At 39.3% G+C, this 16019-nt stretch overlaps 1 protein-coding gene across 1 annotated transcript in view; it reads right to left on the reverse strand.

The window, feature by feature from the left end:
- Positions 1-2941: 2941 nt before the first annotated feature.
- Positions 2942-16019, reverse strand: part of EXOG (exo/endonuclease G) — a 34880-nt gene continuing 21802 nt past the window's right edge. Inside the window, exon 6 of the mRNA XM_077129774.1 lies at positions 2942-3628. Within this exon, the coding sequence (XP_076985889.1) occupies positions 3167-3628 (462 nt within the window). The 3' untranslated portion in view covers positions 2942-3166. The remainder of the gene's footprint in view (positions 3629-16019) is intronic.

Genomic DNA, 16019 nt, shown 5'->3' on the forward strand with positions numbered 1-16019 from the left:
TTTAACAGAAGCCCATCTACCACCATGTCTCTACTGGCCTGAATAATATAGGGCCCAAGTCAAAGCACAATGCTTAAACCAGCACAATGATTCATCCCTCTCTGGTGACCTGACAGCATCTAAAGGTGGGACTGGGCTGGAAGAAGACTAGATCCCCTTAAAAACAATCTTTCTGAATGATGACTTCTAGAAAAGTAGGTCAGAATGAGAGGCTGGGCTTGGAGACAGGCAGAAGCAGGAGTTCCTTACCTGACATGAGGCCACCCCTGACTAACTCCACCAGAAAGAGTTAGAATAAGGAGGAACAGAGGAAGATGGAGGTGTGCTGGGAGGAATCAGAAGGGGGAAGAACACAAAGGATAAAGATGTGATAGAATGAGTAGGGAACAGAAAAGCCAGGACTTGGATACAGAGATGGGTTCAAGGATGGGTTCAGAAGCTCGAGACATTGTGTTGCTCTCAATAATACCTACATACTCACAAGGATGAGGCCAGGGGTTAACAGGCAACATGACAATACTCCAAGGCCTGGGCTCAGGAACATTCCAAGAGTAGGGCTGCAGGCTGAGCTCAGCTCTGTAGAAGCTGTACCCTCAGGATCAGACTGATTCTTTCCTGTTGGACTCTATTCAAAGGCCTGAAGGAGGAATAGAAGTTTTCAGCTGTTTGAAGGCCCAGGTAGGAAGGGCAGAAATGCTAGCATGTATTTAAGGGCTGGCACATCCATTCTCTTAACTTTGTGACCTACAAGTAATGTGTAAGGTCCACTTCGTTACATACAACAATATTAGTGAAAAAGTCTCAGTCCAGAGAACAGAGTTTGAAGCCACCAGCAGAGCCCCCAAACTGGCAGTCTCTCCAGATCAGCCTTTCCCTAAGACCAGGGAAAAGGCAAGTACAGACTAGATGGTGCTCTGTCCAGGTGTGGGAATGTGGAGTTTCTCTGATGGAAGGGACATACCTAATGCTAAGGAGAAACTCAAGAATCTGCTGCATCTGAGCCCAGAAGAATCAACAGCCACACTGAAGGAGGGTGAAGTGATCAAATTCAGAGGGAAATTCTAAACTTTTTTTTAAGAATTTACATTTTAAAGTCTGTCTTCGAGGGACTCTTAATAAAGTGTTGAGATGACAATTCAAGCTTCACTGAGGTACATCGACAAAATTTTTACATATAAAAGTGAAAACTGAGAGATCCATTTTTGTATTATAAACACACATCTCTAGTTTTCATAATGACTAGGTGGCATCTTTCCTAGGAAATAGAAACTGAAGACACTTATTCATCTAAAACTCAAGGTTCTGCACCATCCAGGTGGAGAGACAGCAGTGAGATGAAGATGGGAAATAACTCCAAGCTGACGGCAGTTCAGGGCAGCAGTGCAGAGGACAGGAACAGGCCTGAGGGAACGAGTCTGGAGCTTGCCAACAGAGATGGGCCACAGCTACCCGGGTCTCATCCCAGAGCCATTCCCTCAGGTTCCTGGAGAAACAACCGAGCCCCACCATCATCTATCCACTGAGGAGAGAAAGCAACATATTTTTTGGCCAAAGTGACATTTTGGCTCTTTATCCCTGAGAAGAAAAGGACTAGAACAAGCTAATAGGGAACGGTACAATAAAACAGAATGGTATTAATCAGGCTACTATGTTATGACCCCCCAACTTCTTCCTTTTTTACCCAAATAAAGGAGCAGAACAAGGTCAATCATCATCATATTTTGGCATTCCTGTAGAAACAAACACAAAAACACCACAAAAATTGTTTCATACACAAAAAAGACAGCACAGCAGTAAGACACATTTAGAAAAGTTCCTATGTCCCCAAGATGTTTCACTGCTTGTATTTACGATAGCCCATGAAGGGATTCTATGTAGTCCCAAATCTAGAGATCTAGCTCAGAAAAACAGCCACTGTTCCGCCCAGAGATAATAACCATCATTGGCCTGAAGTACCTATACTGCCCAGGAAGGCAAGCAGGTACAAAGACAGGCAAATCATGAACTAGTGTCTCTGTGGACACAGACCCGCTGAGGCTCTGTATTCTCTGGAACAAAAAGCTCACCTATAAAATAAGGAACACATCAATTTGGCACCATATGGTCAGTTAAAAAAAATGCATACCTGGAGGCAAGTGGGGGCTCTGACCAACCCCAAGAAACTGATCAACCCCAAGAAATAATTCCCCTAACTTTCAAAATTTGGCTCTGTGATTATTTCTTCCCAAAGAGCTAAAGAGGTTTCAAGTCAGAACACATTAAAGTGCCTTTCGCTCTCCTGGCAGTGAAGAAACAGATTTGAATCTACTCATGCTGTCTTCTCTTTTCTTAAGGAAGTTGTTCCACCTGCAGATCCAGGGCTAATCTTCTGTGTTAAGTTAACATTAGGACTGTCTGCACAAGGTGACATGGTGTTTGTATCCCTCTGCATGTACAGTATGTAATTTCTTACTATATCTTCCGGGTGATTTCTTTGGATGGGTGAACTTTGGGCAAGTTACTTAAGCTCACCAAGCTTCAATTTCCTCATGGGTAAAAACGGATAGTGGTATTTCTTCATAAGGTTGTTGTGAGATAATACATGTAAAACAGTGAACATAGCATATAGAACATAGTAGGTGAGCAAGAAACGCAGTTGTTGAGTGCTTCTACAGATGAAAGTAGAGGAATAGTATATCCATAAGAGGAGAAACAAGAAATGAATATAGTATATGTGGAGAAGGTAACACATAGAGGACTTCTAGCCATCTCCAAAACCAACTCACATCCTAAAGGAAAGAAAGTATAAAATATTGGTTTCTAAGAGGGCAGAGCAGAAAGATCAGAGAGAATGCATGATTTGGAGGTATGAAAATAAACAGTACCTTCACATACTATATAAGCAGAGGGACACAAACACCATGTCCCCTCGCGCAGACAGTCCTAATATTAACTTGACACAGCAGATTAGCCCTGGATCTACAGGTGGAACAACTTCCTTAATTAGTTCCAAAGTCACATAAAATACTACCTCCAAAACTGTAGACCTTTCATCTTTTGGGGTAAATGTAGCTTTAAATTTAGGATTCCCATCATTTTTTTAAAACAAAGCCACGGAAATATGTTAACCTGAAGAGGGCACACCTGCTTCATTACAGAGGATATCATACATCTTCTAAGATAAAAACTAGGGTGGCTTTTTCTCCTGGGCTCCTGACTGCATCTCAGCTTTGAGTTCCTCTAGTTTCTTCTCGTAAAGACTGATGAAGTAATTATCTGGTTCAATCCCTACTTTCTTCAAGTTTTCCATGATCATTTCAAGTCTGAGCACTGATCGGGCTCCCTCAATCTTTCTTGTGCTCAGGTACAAGGTAAACTCCTGGAAACTGAGGAGCTTACAGGTGTCCACAGCACAGATATTCCTGATATTCTTAGTTCTATCCAAACGAGGAAAAAACACCAGTCCTGATAACTTCTCTAGCTCCTGGAGGCTCACTTGGAATTCAGTTAACTGTGGTTGAAAGCCAATGGCTTCATTAGGTACCACGAAGGCCCCTAGCGCCAGCGGTTCAGTAGATAATGGGCTTCTGCGAGCCAGGATCACCTTATAAAGGTGGGAGGGAACAGCCACGTTGTCCTCACCAATGACCTAAAAGCAAAGCAGACATGTTAGCAATTCAAATATGTGCCAGCAGTTTCAAACTTCTCCTGAAAAGACTTACAGATGCATTTCTGAAAATATATCTAAAGCTACCCAACTCCATCCTGGTGAATTTAAATTCAACAGCCAAAGGTAATAATAAACCAAGATACAGACTGACAGAAAGGACGGGTATCTAACAGGTAAATTCTGGTCATTCTTTAAAGTAATGCCAAATTCTGGGGTCACATTTTCTGCTCTGTCTGTAGGACAAAGGAATGCCACAAGTGAGCCCTGGGTTTTTTAATGAACAAGAAAAGCTGTCATTTTTTGCCCTTCATCTCAGAATCAGGACTTTTTGTGATCTAAATAGTCAAAGTTCAAAATTGCCAGCGTGGGCACTCTTAGCCCTAGAAATAAAAATATGACCTTAGCATATCAAATTCACTAGGGAGCTAAACAGTCTTTTGAGAAGCAGCCAGACATACCTCAGCATTACCATCTCTGGAATCGCCTAGACTGTGGGTCATTTTTTAAATTAAATTAAGTAAATGTAAATGCTGTTTGCTATGTTCTAAGAAATGATCATGACGATGAATATACAACTATGTGATAATATTTGTATTACTGATTATATATGTAGAACGGAATAATCACATGTTAAGAATGTTTGAGCTTGTTTGTCGTTATATTTAAAAAAAACTTTTTTAATTAATAAAAAAATATATAAATGCTGTTTGCTAAAGTTTTGCATACTCACAGGCCTGCTATTAAACACAAAACTTCTAAATGTGTCATCAAATCAAACACTTTGGAAAGGTATCCACCCAATGAGGAAGCCAGAGTCAGGGTCAGTCTAGAAAACATAACTTAGTTGTCTGTGTAGGTCGGCTGTAATAACGAAATAAAATTATGATGAAACCCTTTCAAATTTCCTTCCAATTGGTTTAAAAGCCCTATCTGTTTTCTGAAAAAGAAAACCTGAACATTCATTTCCTTAATGGTCCCCAATAAAATGAAATAATCCAACTAAAATATGCTCATGGTAGAACTGCTCCTCCCAGGCTTTTCCTTGGTAAGGGTGGTATTCTCTCCTAATCAGACAGCTTTAACTGCCACAGGATTTCCTGTTGGGAGCCAGGATAAGAGAGAGGGATTAGAGCTACAAAGGAGGATTCTCCTCTCTTTTCCCAAGCTCCTAGCTACAAGGCACCCAGCAAGGCCCTACGAACTCCAGGCCATCTGCTGCCTCCCACATGGAGGTTCTACTGCCCAAGACTGGCTGCCTGTAAGATGTGTCCACAGGAATGATTTCTTTTCCTTTGTAACTAACAATCCTTAAAGTTACTGAAAATGGTTGATCAGGGTGCAGTTTAGAGTGAAGCTCATGGCATTACACAATCTAGATACAAAAATATATCCTCCCCTCTAACAAGTTATTTATGCAACTGGGGTAATAAGCATAATCTTCAAAGCAAAACATATACTCAGGGTGAGCCTTATGGAAGTCCACAATTAGGCCACAGATGATCAACAGATAAAAATTAATTTAACAATGCAACCCAGAGATCCTATCCCTGGCACTGCTAGAAATACAGAAAGGAATAAGCTTTAAAGTAAATACAGTTGGTGCCTGCTTATCTAGAGAAGGAGCCAACACCTATAGCCTTCCTCATGGGCTCGCTGGATGTGGTTAACTGCCAGAACAGAGCACAAACAGCAGAACTGGGAGTAAAGATGCAGCTGAGCCGCAGTTTATGGGGGGTGGGGAAGAATATGGCACGGGGAGAGTGCGATGTCAAATGGGCTTCAAGTGTTCCAAGCACTAGCTGGGGATACAACAGCAGAAGTAAATTATTGGTGCCACCTGGTGGACATCTCCCATTGCTGCAGCTGAGTTCTCAAAGAGACTCCAATTTATAAGGAGCCTACAAGACCATTCATTTGATTATTTCCTCTCCTCCTGGACTCCGTGCCTACAAATGGCAATTAAGTGGTCATGCCCATTTGCTGCCAACCAGAGCCTCTAATGAGGTTCAATAAATTTCAGCCAAAAGTAAAGAAGTTTGACATACAACTTTATCTCATAGAAATGTACAATTTCTATCAGATTTTTTCAAATCTAACAAAAGCTAGAGGACCCCTATTACTACTTTTGAGAAACCTCATAGATGCGAATTTCTAATATGAGCCACTAACCTCCTATTAATTCCTATTATATTCCGATATTCCTAAAATCTTGAGGTGGAATATTGTGATTCCTCTACTATTCTCCACCACAATATTTTAACAAAAAGAGGTGAAATACTATCCCTATAAATAATGAGAAAAATGAAAACTTAGCCACTCACTATATTCTCTGACGTCTACTCTATTCTCAGAAAGGAAACATCTCCAACCTATCTAAAACATGGACCAATTTTATTTGAAATTCAGAAGATCCCATGTTTCTTCCTTGAATTTAAAATTGTTTTAAAAATCCACTCTAAAAAATGTTGGAGCTATCTTCTTTGTGGACAACTCAACCTGTGTAATAAGTTTTTCTCATAATTGGGAAAATCAGAAAGCACATTCCTAGAAACTACTAGGGCACTGAAGCAGAATGGTTCAGTGGATTGGAAGCCCAAAGACTTGCTCAAGTCCTGGCTTTGCCACTAAGATACCAGTCATGTCCACCTCTATCTTATTTCCTCATTTATAAAACAGGTAAGGGCGGGCAACGGTGGCTCGGTGGCAGAAATCTCACCTGCCATGCCAGAGACCTAGGTTCAATTCCCAGAGCCTGTCCATGCCAAAAAACAAACAAACAAAAAAAAAAACAGGTAATAAAAATATACATGCTGTCTATCCCAAAAACTGTTATGAAGATACAATGACACATTAGCTAAAAAAAAAGATTTTAAAATCTGCAAGACATATGTAAAAAAGCTATGTTTATAGTGGATGCCAGTCAACAGTTAGGGATGTAACTACATTTGGTACAAAAGGTGGTTTTGCAGGAGAATGGAGAAACATGGGATCAAGCAAAACTAGGCCAGTTAAAGGTAGATAATGTTTTTTTTCTTCCCCAATGTCCAAAATCTTAAATGCCCCCAATGGCATCACAGAACCAGTGCTTCCGGCCCCCTTGCCCACAAGTCTCCCAACTCCCACAGGAGACCTGGATGAGGGCTCTGTTTCCCGGGGTCATAACTGCTCAGATCTCTATGGTGGGCTACCGCTACCACCTGGGCTCCCTTTGTACAAATGATGCCCCAAAGGACTCGAGGACCTAACATGAGCCAAGTCTACTAAAATGATCAGTAAATCAGCAACAATCTTTTTCATATAAAATTTAGGTTTACAAATATTTTACAGAGGAATCCTCACTATTATTAAATTACCAAAAGACACTAAATACTGTCAAGGTTTTAACAAAAATTAGAAATCAATTGGGAATGATGAGAAAATATATCTACCACAGCCATAAGTGGCACTTAGAACCTGAGGTTAGTTTTCTTATGTGCTGGTGGGGCTGAACTTATTTCCTTCCATCTAACAGACTGAAATGACAATTTGTACCCACCCACTCCCTCCATACACACACAGAACTGGGCCTTCATACTGACTAGAAACAATACCAAACCATATCCAGATTATGCCTGCCCATTTATAATGTCATATATACAGCAATTGTGCATTAAACGAAATATTAAGTAGTATCATGAGAAAAAATATGCACCTGCTAAAATCAGGTAGCTATAAGATAATGGATTACATTCCCCTAGTAAGACAAAATAAGAAATTTAAAAAAATTAAACTACTGGGACAAATCAGGAGAATAAGTCCTTAAAAAGTCGTGCCAATCAAGGGAAAGTAACCACAGCAGTTTAATAAATAGGGACTCCATACCTGAGAGGACAGGAGGAGCAAGAAAAGTGAGGGAATTGCAAAGTTTGGGAAAGTCAATAGGAATGTCGTTGGCCCTTGTGCTATCTGTAAAGCCTCAGCAGATGCTCTTGCACTGATTCAAACTCTGGAAGACTACTTCTCATACCGGGGTACCTGCTCTGGGCCGAGGGGTGGGAGTCTCTCAAGTCAAAAAAACACTGAGTGCCACCTTCTTAGACTTGTCAATTCTACTTAAAGATTTAGGGTGGAGGTAAAGAGAAACTTAGATCGGTAAAACAATTTAAAGCACTTTTTTAAATTAAAACTAAGAGATGTGGAAATGAAAAAAAAAAGGGCATAAAGATAAAACAGAGACTCAAAACAAAATTACTCCTTTTTGTCACTTCAAGTGACTCCTCAAGATCCGTGGGGCATGTTTTCAATTTCTTCCCCCTCTAAGAGCTGGGGAAGGTTTGGAAAGTGCTGCTATAGATGGAAAACAGACTGTTAAATACTTCTACCATTACCACCACCACCGAGTTGTAGAATCTGAAGCTCACTTTGTCAGGTCTATTATATTGTTCAGGTCAGAATCTTCAGGTATGTTTCACTTGTTCAGAATCAATCTCTTCTTGAAACTTGGCACATCATCAGAGAAAGCACATGGATGACCTCAGCTAAAATAAAGGGGGTGATTCTGATTAAAGCTGTCAGATGACTCACTTCTGATAAAATCACTGCTACTAATCTTCCCTTAGGCTCACATTCACTTAGAATGTGGTGATCCTTTCATATATATCTTAACAGACATTTCTGCCTAGCTTAAGGAATCCTCCTCCTGGCCCATTTTCTGTTCTGATTTTTGCATGCTAGCAAATATCATTTGTAACTGCACCCTAGCCACACCATCTTTTATTATCTGCTAGCCTTAAGCTTTTGTATACCTTTACTGTAGACTCTGAAATCTTCAAAGAACAGCCCTATGAGATTGGCAATTCTCATACAAATCAAACAGACCCATGTTTGGACCTTTCCTTTGACAATTACTATGTCACTGGTACCTGACCTCTCAAAGGATCAACTTTCTTATCTATAAAGACCACCAATACTTTTTTGTAAGGCTGTTGGGAGGACTCCACGTGCCTGGTATATACTGCCCTCAATAAATTAAGTCAGTTTCTCCCTTCACTTCTTCCTAAGTACAAACATATAGATGATTTATTGTCTGGATAGAAAACTAACTAAACAAATATCCCCATTTTCACTGGTACAGTCTCCTAAAATAAGGTTCAGAGTATAGTTGTAAATATGTAGTAAATATTAGATGGCTGGATCTGAGAAAATACTTCCCAAGCATTCTGAATTGCCATGTAAAATTGCAAGACATTCCCTTGGAAAGAGGAACTTACAACTCAAATGATCTGTTCTTTGAAAGGAACAGACTGGTCTCTAGGATTGGGCAATGCTACGTTTCCTTTCTAAGCATCACGAATGGACACATTTCTTTTATTATGATTTGTCTACTTTTAAATGGCTTACTAGAGCGTAACCTGAATTTTTTCACTGGGCAATCAAGGTTTGTGCCACTAGCTCCAACTTTCTCTTTTATTTGTGTGGCCTTTCCTATGTGAGCATTCTAATCCAACCGTGTAAGGAACTTTCTCAACACATATCCTCATACTTCCTACCTTTTCCTTCTTCTTCTTCTTGCCTAGTCTTGCCTCCCTCACCTGTTTTCTTTAACCAAATTCTCCCCAGTTTATATATGTAGGTATGCCTATGTATAACCTTTTTGACCCAACTAAATTACTTAAAATGACAAACAAATTGAGACATATTTTCCAAGTTAATTTAGTAACAGACCAAATATTGCTTTCATGCTAACAGATACACTAAAGATTTTTAGACTGAAAATTCAGCCTGAAATCAAGTTTGCTCTGAAAAATAATGCCAAATCGAACAAATATTGTAATATTATAGAGAAATTGTTAGTGAAAAACAGAAATATATAAAAAGTCAATGTCACTATGAAATGCTTCTGAGAAAAGATGAAATGCTGTTAATATTCAACTTTACATATACACAACACACAGTCATCTGCTTTCTTTATAACCATGGTCTATAAATCCCCTTCGTGAAAAACAGGAACACAGAAGACGGAAAAGAAAGGCCTTCCCAGCAGCGAGCCTCCAAAAACAATAAATTCACAGGCCTTGATTTCTGTCTCTCTCTAACACATTTAAAAAATAAATGTGGACTATCTTGGCCAAGATGACAGTTTAGAGAGATGTGGGATTTAGTTCGTCCTCCAGAACAGCTAATAAATAGCCAGGAACAGTATAGAGCAACTGCTGGGGCCACATCAATGATTGGACACACAGTGTACCCCAGCCTGGACCAGCTGAACCTGCTGCAAGCCCCCCCAGAACCGTAAGTTCCCCAAGCTGCGGCGGCTGGCGCCCCTCCCCAACAGGCTGCTTCCCAGAGGGGAAAGGAAAGTTTACCAGCAGCAGGGACTGAGCACAGCACAACTCCAATTGTGGACTTAATTCACAAATTTTGACTACTAAAAATAGGCCCTCAGCTCAGCTGAACCTCAAGTAAAAGCTGTGGTTGCTGGTTTCTGCCCCAGCGCAGAGGTGGCAGGGCTGATGGAAAAAGAAAAAAAAAAAAAAAACAAAACAGAGGTTTTTTTTTTGGATTTGAAAAGGTCTGGGCCCTGAAGGAAAGGAGTGGGCACCTGGAGATACACAGAGCAGGACCTGGAGATACACAGAGCAAAGTACCAACTTAAGCTCTTGACTGGCAAACCTGAGGGTACCCACCCGGTTTCCTGCTCTGAAAAGGATTTTTCTCTTTCGTTTTTGGTGGCTGTGTTTCTACAGCTTGACTGCTCTTTGGCTATAGCTGCAAGGCTTCTCGAGTTCCACAGCCCCATGCATTGACAGAATTAAGCTTGTTTGAGTTTGTCTGGAGCCTGTGCCTTCCCCAGGAGAGGGGTGGGGCCCAGCTCAGGTACAGTCCCTCTCTCAAGGACTTCAGACCCCAGGGTCTGGAAGACGGAAGCGATTAGAACCAGACTACAACTTCTCCTCTGTCTCCACCACGCCCCGAGCGGAGAGAGTCTACTGAAGTTAAAGGTACCGCATCACCTTATGCTGGTGGGACCTGCAGGCAGACAAGCACCACATACTGGGCAGGATAAGAAAAACAGAGCCCAGAAACTTCACAGGAAAGCCTTTCAACCTGCTGGGTCTCACCCTCAGGGAAAACTGACACAGGTGACTCTTTCCTCCTGACAGGGGGCCAGTTTGCTCTGGGAAAATCTGGCTGGGGTCTATAATACCTAAGTAGACCCTTCTAAGGGGGGAAAAAAGGCACCATATAGGGAGGGCAAGAAACAAGAAAACAAGAATTGAAAAATTCTGACCTGCTAAACAAAACCTAAGCTAGAGGTCCAGAATAAGCTGAACTGAATGTCAAAGAACAGATACACAACAAAGTTTTCCAGCAACAAAATCCTAGGTAACAGAAGTGAAAACAATCTCCAGAATAAACTAATTAAGGTAATTAAATGCCTACACACCAGGAAAAAATAACAAATCATAGTAGGAAAACTGAACATATGGCCCAAAGGAACAAACCAACAATTCAAATGACATACAGGAGTTGAAACAATTGATTTAGAATGTTAGAACAGACATGGAAAACCTCATGAGAAATCAAATCAATGAATTGAGGGAGGATATAAAGAAGGGAAGGAATGAACAAAAAGAAGAAATCGAAAGTTTCAAAAAACAAATCACAGAACTTATGGGAATGAAAGGCACAGTAGAAGAGATAAAAAAAATGGAAACCTACAATGTCAGATTTCAAGAGGCAGAAGGTAGGATTAGTGAACTGGTGAACAGGACATCTGAAGTCTGACAAGCAAAAGAAAACATAGGGAAAAGAATGGAAAAATATGAGCAGGGACTCAGGGAATTGAATGACAACATGAAGCGCATGAATACACGAGTTGTGGGTGTCCCAGAAGGAGAAGAGAAGGGAAAAGGAGGAGAAAAACTAATGGAGAAAATTATCACTGAAAATTTCCCAACTCTTATGAAAGACTTAAAATTACAGATACAAGAAGTGCAGCGTACCCCAAACACAACTGATCCAAACAGATGTACTCCAAGACACTTACCAATCAGAATGTCAGATGTCAAAGAAAAAGAGAGAATCTTGAAAGTAGCAAGAGAAAAGCAATCCATCACATACACGGGAAGCCCAATAAGACTATACGTAGATTTCTCAGCAGAAACCATGGAGACGAGAAGACAGTGGGATGATATATTTAAATTACTAAAAGAGAAAAACTGTCAACCAAGAATTCTATATCTAGCAAAATTGTCCTTCAAAAATGAGGGAGAAATTAAAACACTTTCAGGCAAAAAAATCGCTGAGAGAATTTGTGAGCAAGAGATCAGCTCTGTAAGAGATAGTAAAGGAAACACTAGAGACAGATACAAAAAGACAGGAGAGAGAGGTGTGGAGAAGAGTGTAGAAATGAAGACTATCAGTAAAGGCAAAAAGAAGGAAAATTAGACATGACACATAAAACCCAAAAGGCAAAACAGTGAAGAAATTACTGCCCGTACAGTAATAACACTAAATGTCAGTGGATTAAACTCCCCAATCAAAAGACATAGACTGGCAGAATGGATCACAAAACAGGACCCATCTATATGCTGTCTACAGGAAATGTACCTTAGACCCAAGGATAAACATAGAGTGAAAGTGGAAGGTTGGAAAAAGATATTTCATGCAAATAACAATCAGAAAAGTGCAGGATACTAATATCCAACAAATTAGACTTCAAATGTAAAACAGTTAAAAGAGACAAAGAAGGACACTATGTATTAATAAAAGGAACAATTCAACAAGAAGACATAACAATTATAAATATTTATGCACCGAGCCAGAATACTCCAAAATACATGAGGCAAACACTGAAAAGAGAAATAGGCACATCTACCATAATAGATGGAGACGTCAATTCCACACTCTCATCAATGGACAGAACATCTAGACAGAGGATCAATAAAGAAACAGAGAATCTGAATAATACAATAAATAAGCTAGACTTAACAGACATTTATAGAACATTACACCCCACAACAGCAGGACATACTTTTTCTCACATGCTCATGGATCATTCTCAAGGATAGACCATATGCTGGGTCACAAAGCAAGTCTTAATAAATTCAAAAAGGTTGAAGTCATACAAAACACTTTCTGAGGTCATAAAGAAATGAAGTTGGAAATCAATAATAGGCAATGTGCTAAAAAATTCACAAATATATGGAGGCTCAACAACACACTCTTAAACAATCAGTAGGTCAAGGAAAAAATTACCAGAGAAATCAGTAAATATCTTGAGGCAAATGAAAATGAAAACACGACATATCAAAATTTATGGGATGCAGCAAAGGCAGTGCTAAGAGGGAAATTTATTGCTCTAAATACCTATATCAAAAAAGAAGAAAGAGGGTGGGCCATGGTGGCTCACCAGGCAAAGTTCTAGCCTGCCAGGCCAGACACCCGGGTTCAATTCCCGGTGCCTGCCACGCAAAAAAAAAAAAAAAGAAAAAAGAGCAAAAATTGAGGAATTAACGGTCCACTTGGAAGAACTAGAGAAAGAACAGCAAACTAACCCCATGTAAGCAAAAGGTAATAAATAATGAAGACTAGAGCAGAAGTAAATGAAACTGAAAACATGAAAACAATCAAGAAAATCAATAAAACCAGAAGTTGGTTCTATGAGAAAATCAATAAGATTGATGGACCCTTAGTGAGGTTGACAAAAGGAAGAAGAGAGAGGTTGTAAATAAATAAAATCAGAAATGGAAGAGGAGACGTAACCACTGACCCCATAGAAATAAAGTGAGTAATGACAGGATACTATGAACAACTTTATGCTAATAAATGCAACAATGTAGACGAAATGGACAACTTCCTAGAAAGGCATGAACAACCAACATTAACTCGAGAAGAAATAGACGACCTCAACAAACCACTCACAAGTAAAGAAATTGAATCACTCATTAAGAAACTCCCCAAAAAGAAAAGTCCAGGACCAGATGGCTTCACATGTGAATTCTACCAAACATTCAAGAAAGAATTAGTATCAATCCTGCTCAAACGCTTCAAAAAAACTGAAGAGGAGGGAAAGCTACCTAACTCATTCTATGAAGCCAACATCACCCTCCTACCAAAGCCAGAGAAAGAGATTACAAAAAAAGAAAACTACAGACCAATCTCTCTTATGAATATAGATGCAAAACTCCTCAGTAAAATTCTTGCACATCGAATCCAGAAGCATAGTAAAAGAATCATACACCATGACCAAGTAAGATTCATCCCAGGTATGCAAGGATGGTTCAACACAAGAAAATCAATTAATGTAATACACCATATCAACAAATCAAAGCAGAAAAACCACATGATCATCTCGATTGATTCAGAAAAGGCATTTAACAAAATTCAACATCCTTTCCTGTTCAAAACACACTTCTATAGGAATAGAAGGGAACTTACTCAACATGATAAAGGGAATATATGAAAAACCCACAGCTAACCTCATCCTCAAAGGGGAAAATTTTCAGATCAGGAACAAGACAAGGATGTCTACTATCACCACTGTTATTCAACATTGTGTTGGAAGTTCTAGCCAGAGCAATTAGACAAGAAAAAGAAATACAAGGCATCAACATTGGAAAGGAAGAAGTAAAACTCTCACTGTTTGCACATGACATGATACTATATGTTAAAAACCCTGAAAAATCCACAGCAAAACTACTAGAGCTAATAAATGAGTACAGCAAAGTGGCAGGTTACAAGATCAACACTCAAAAATCTGTAGTGTTTCTAGACACTAGTAATGAACAATCTGAGGGAGAAATCATGAAACAAATTCCATTTACAATTGCAACCTAAGAATAAAATATTTAGGAATAAATTTAACTAAAGAGACAAAAGACCTATACAGAAAAAACTACAAGAAATTGTTAAAAGAAATCACAGAAGTCCTAAATAAATGGAAGGGCATACCGTGTTCATGGATAGGAAGACTAAATATGGTTAAGACGTCAATTCTACCTAAATTAATTTACAGATTCAATGCAATAACAATTAAAATCCCAAAAATTTACTTTTCAGAAACAGAAAAACCAATAACCAAATTTATCTGCAAGAGCAGGGTACCCCAGAGAGCTAAAAGTATCCTGAGAAAGAAAAATGAAGTCAGAGATTTCATGCTACCTAACTTTAAGACGTATTACAAAGTTACAGTGGTCAAAACAGCATGGTACTGGCATAAAGATAGACATACTGATCAACGGAATCAATAGAGTGTTCAGATATAGACCCTCTCATCAATGGACAATTGATATTTGATAAGGCAGTCAAGCCAACTCACCTGGGACAGAACAGCCTCTTCAATAAATGGTGCCTAGAGAACGGGATATCCATATGCAAATAATGAAAGAGGATCCATATCTCACACCCTATACAAAAATTAACTCAAAATGGATCAAAGACCTAAACATTAGATCTAAGAAGAAAATGTAGGGAAATATCTTATAAATCTTATAAAAGGAGGCGGTTTCCTAGACCTTACACCCAAAACATGAGCATTGAAGAAAGAAAGAAAGAAATGGGAACTCCTCAAAATTAAACACTTTTGTGAATCAAAGAACTTCGTCAAGAAAGTAAAAAGACAGCCTATACAATGGGAGACAATTTTTGGAAACGATATATCAGATAAAGATCTAGTATCCAGAATACATAAAGAGATTGTTCAATTCTACAACAAAAACACAGACAACCTAATTACAAAATGGGCAAAAGACTTGAACAGACACTTCTCAGAAGACAAAATACAAATGGCCAAAAGGCACATGAAAAGATGCTCAACTTCCTGGCTATTAGGTAAATAAAAATCAAAACCACAATGAGATATCATCTCACACCCACCAGAATGGCCATTATCAATAAAACAGAGAACAACAGTGCTGAAGAGGATGTGGAGAAAGAGGCACACTTACCCACTGTTGTTGGGAATGTCAAATGCTACAACCACTGTGGAAGGCAGTTTGACGGTTCCTCAGGAAGCTAAGTATAGAACTGCCATATGACCCAACAATAATACCATTGCTAGGTATCTACTCAGGACATGAGGGCAAAGACACAAACAGACATGCGCACACCAATGTTTATAGCAGCATTATTTACAGCTGCCAAGAGATGGAAACAGCCCAAATGTCCATCAACAGACGAGTGGCTAAACAAGCTGTGGTATACACATACGATGGAATATTATGCAGTTGTAAGACAGAATAAAGTTATAAAGTATGTAACAACATGTATGGACATTATGCTGAGTGAGATTAGACAGAAAGAAAAAGACAAATACTGGATGGTCTCACTGACATGAACTAACATTAAAGAATGAACTCGGATAATTTCAGTTAAGAACAGAGGTCAT

This window comes from Tamandua tetradactyla, chromosome 15 (assembly GCF_023851605.1).
Source record: "Tamandua tetradactyla isolate mTamTet1 chromosome 15, mTamTet1.pri, whole genome shotgun sequence".
NCBI classification, from domain to species: domain Eukaryota; kingdom Metazoa; phylum Chordata; class Mammalia; order Pilosa; family Myrmecophagidae; genus Tamandua; species Tamandua tetradactyla.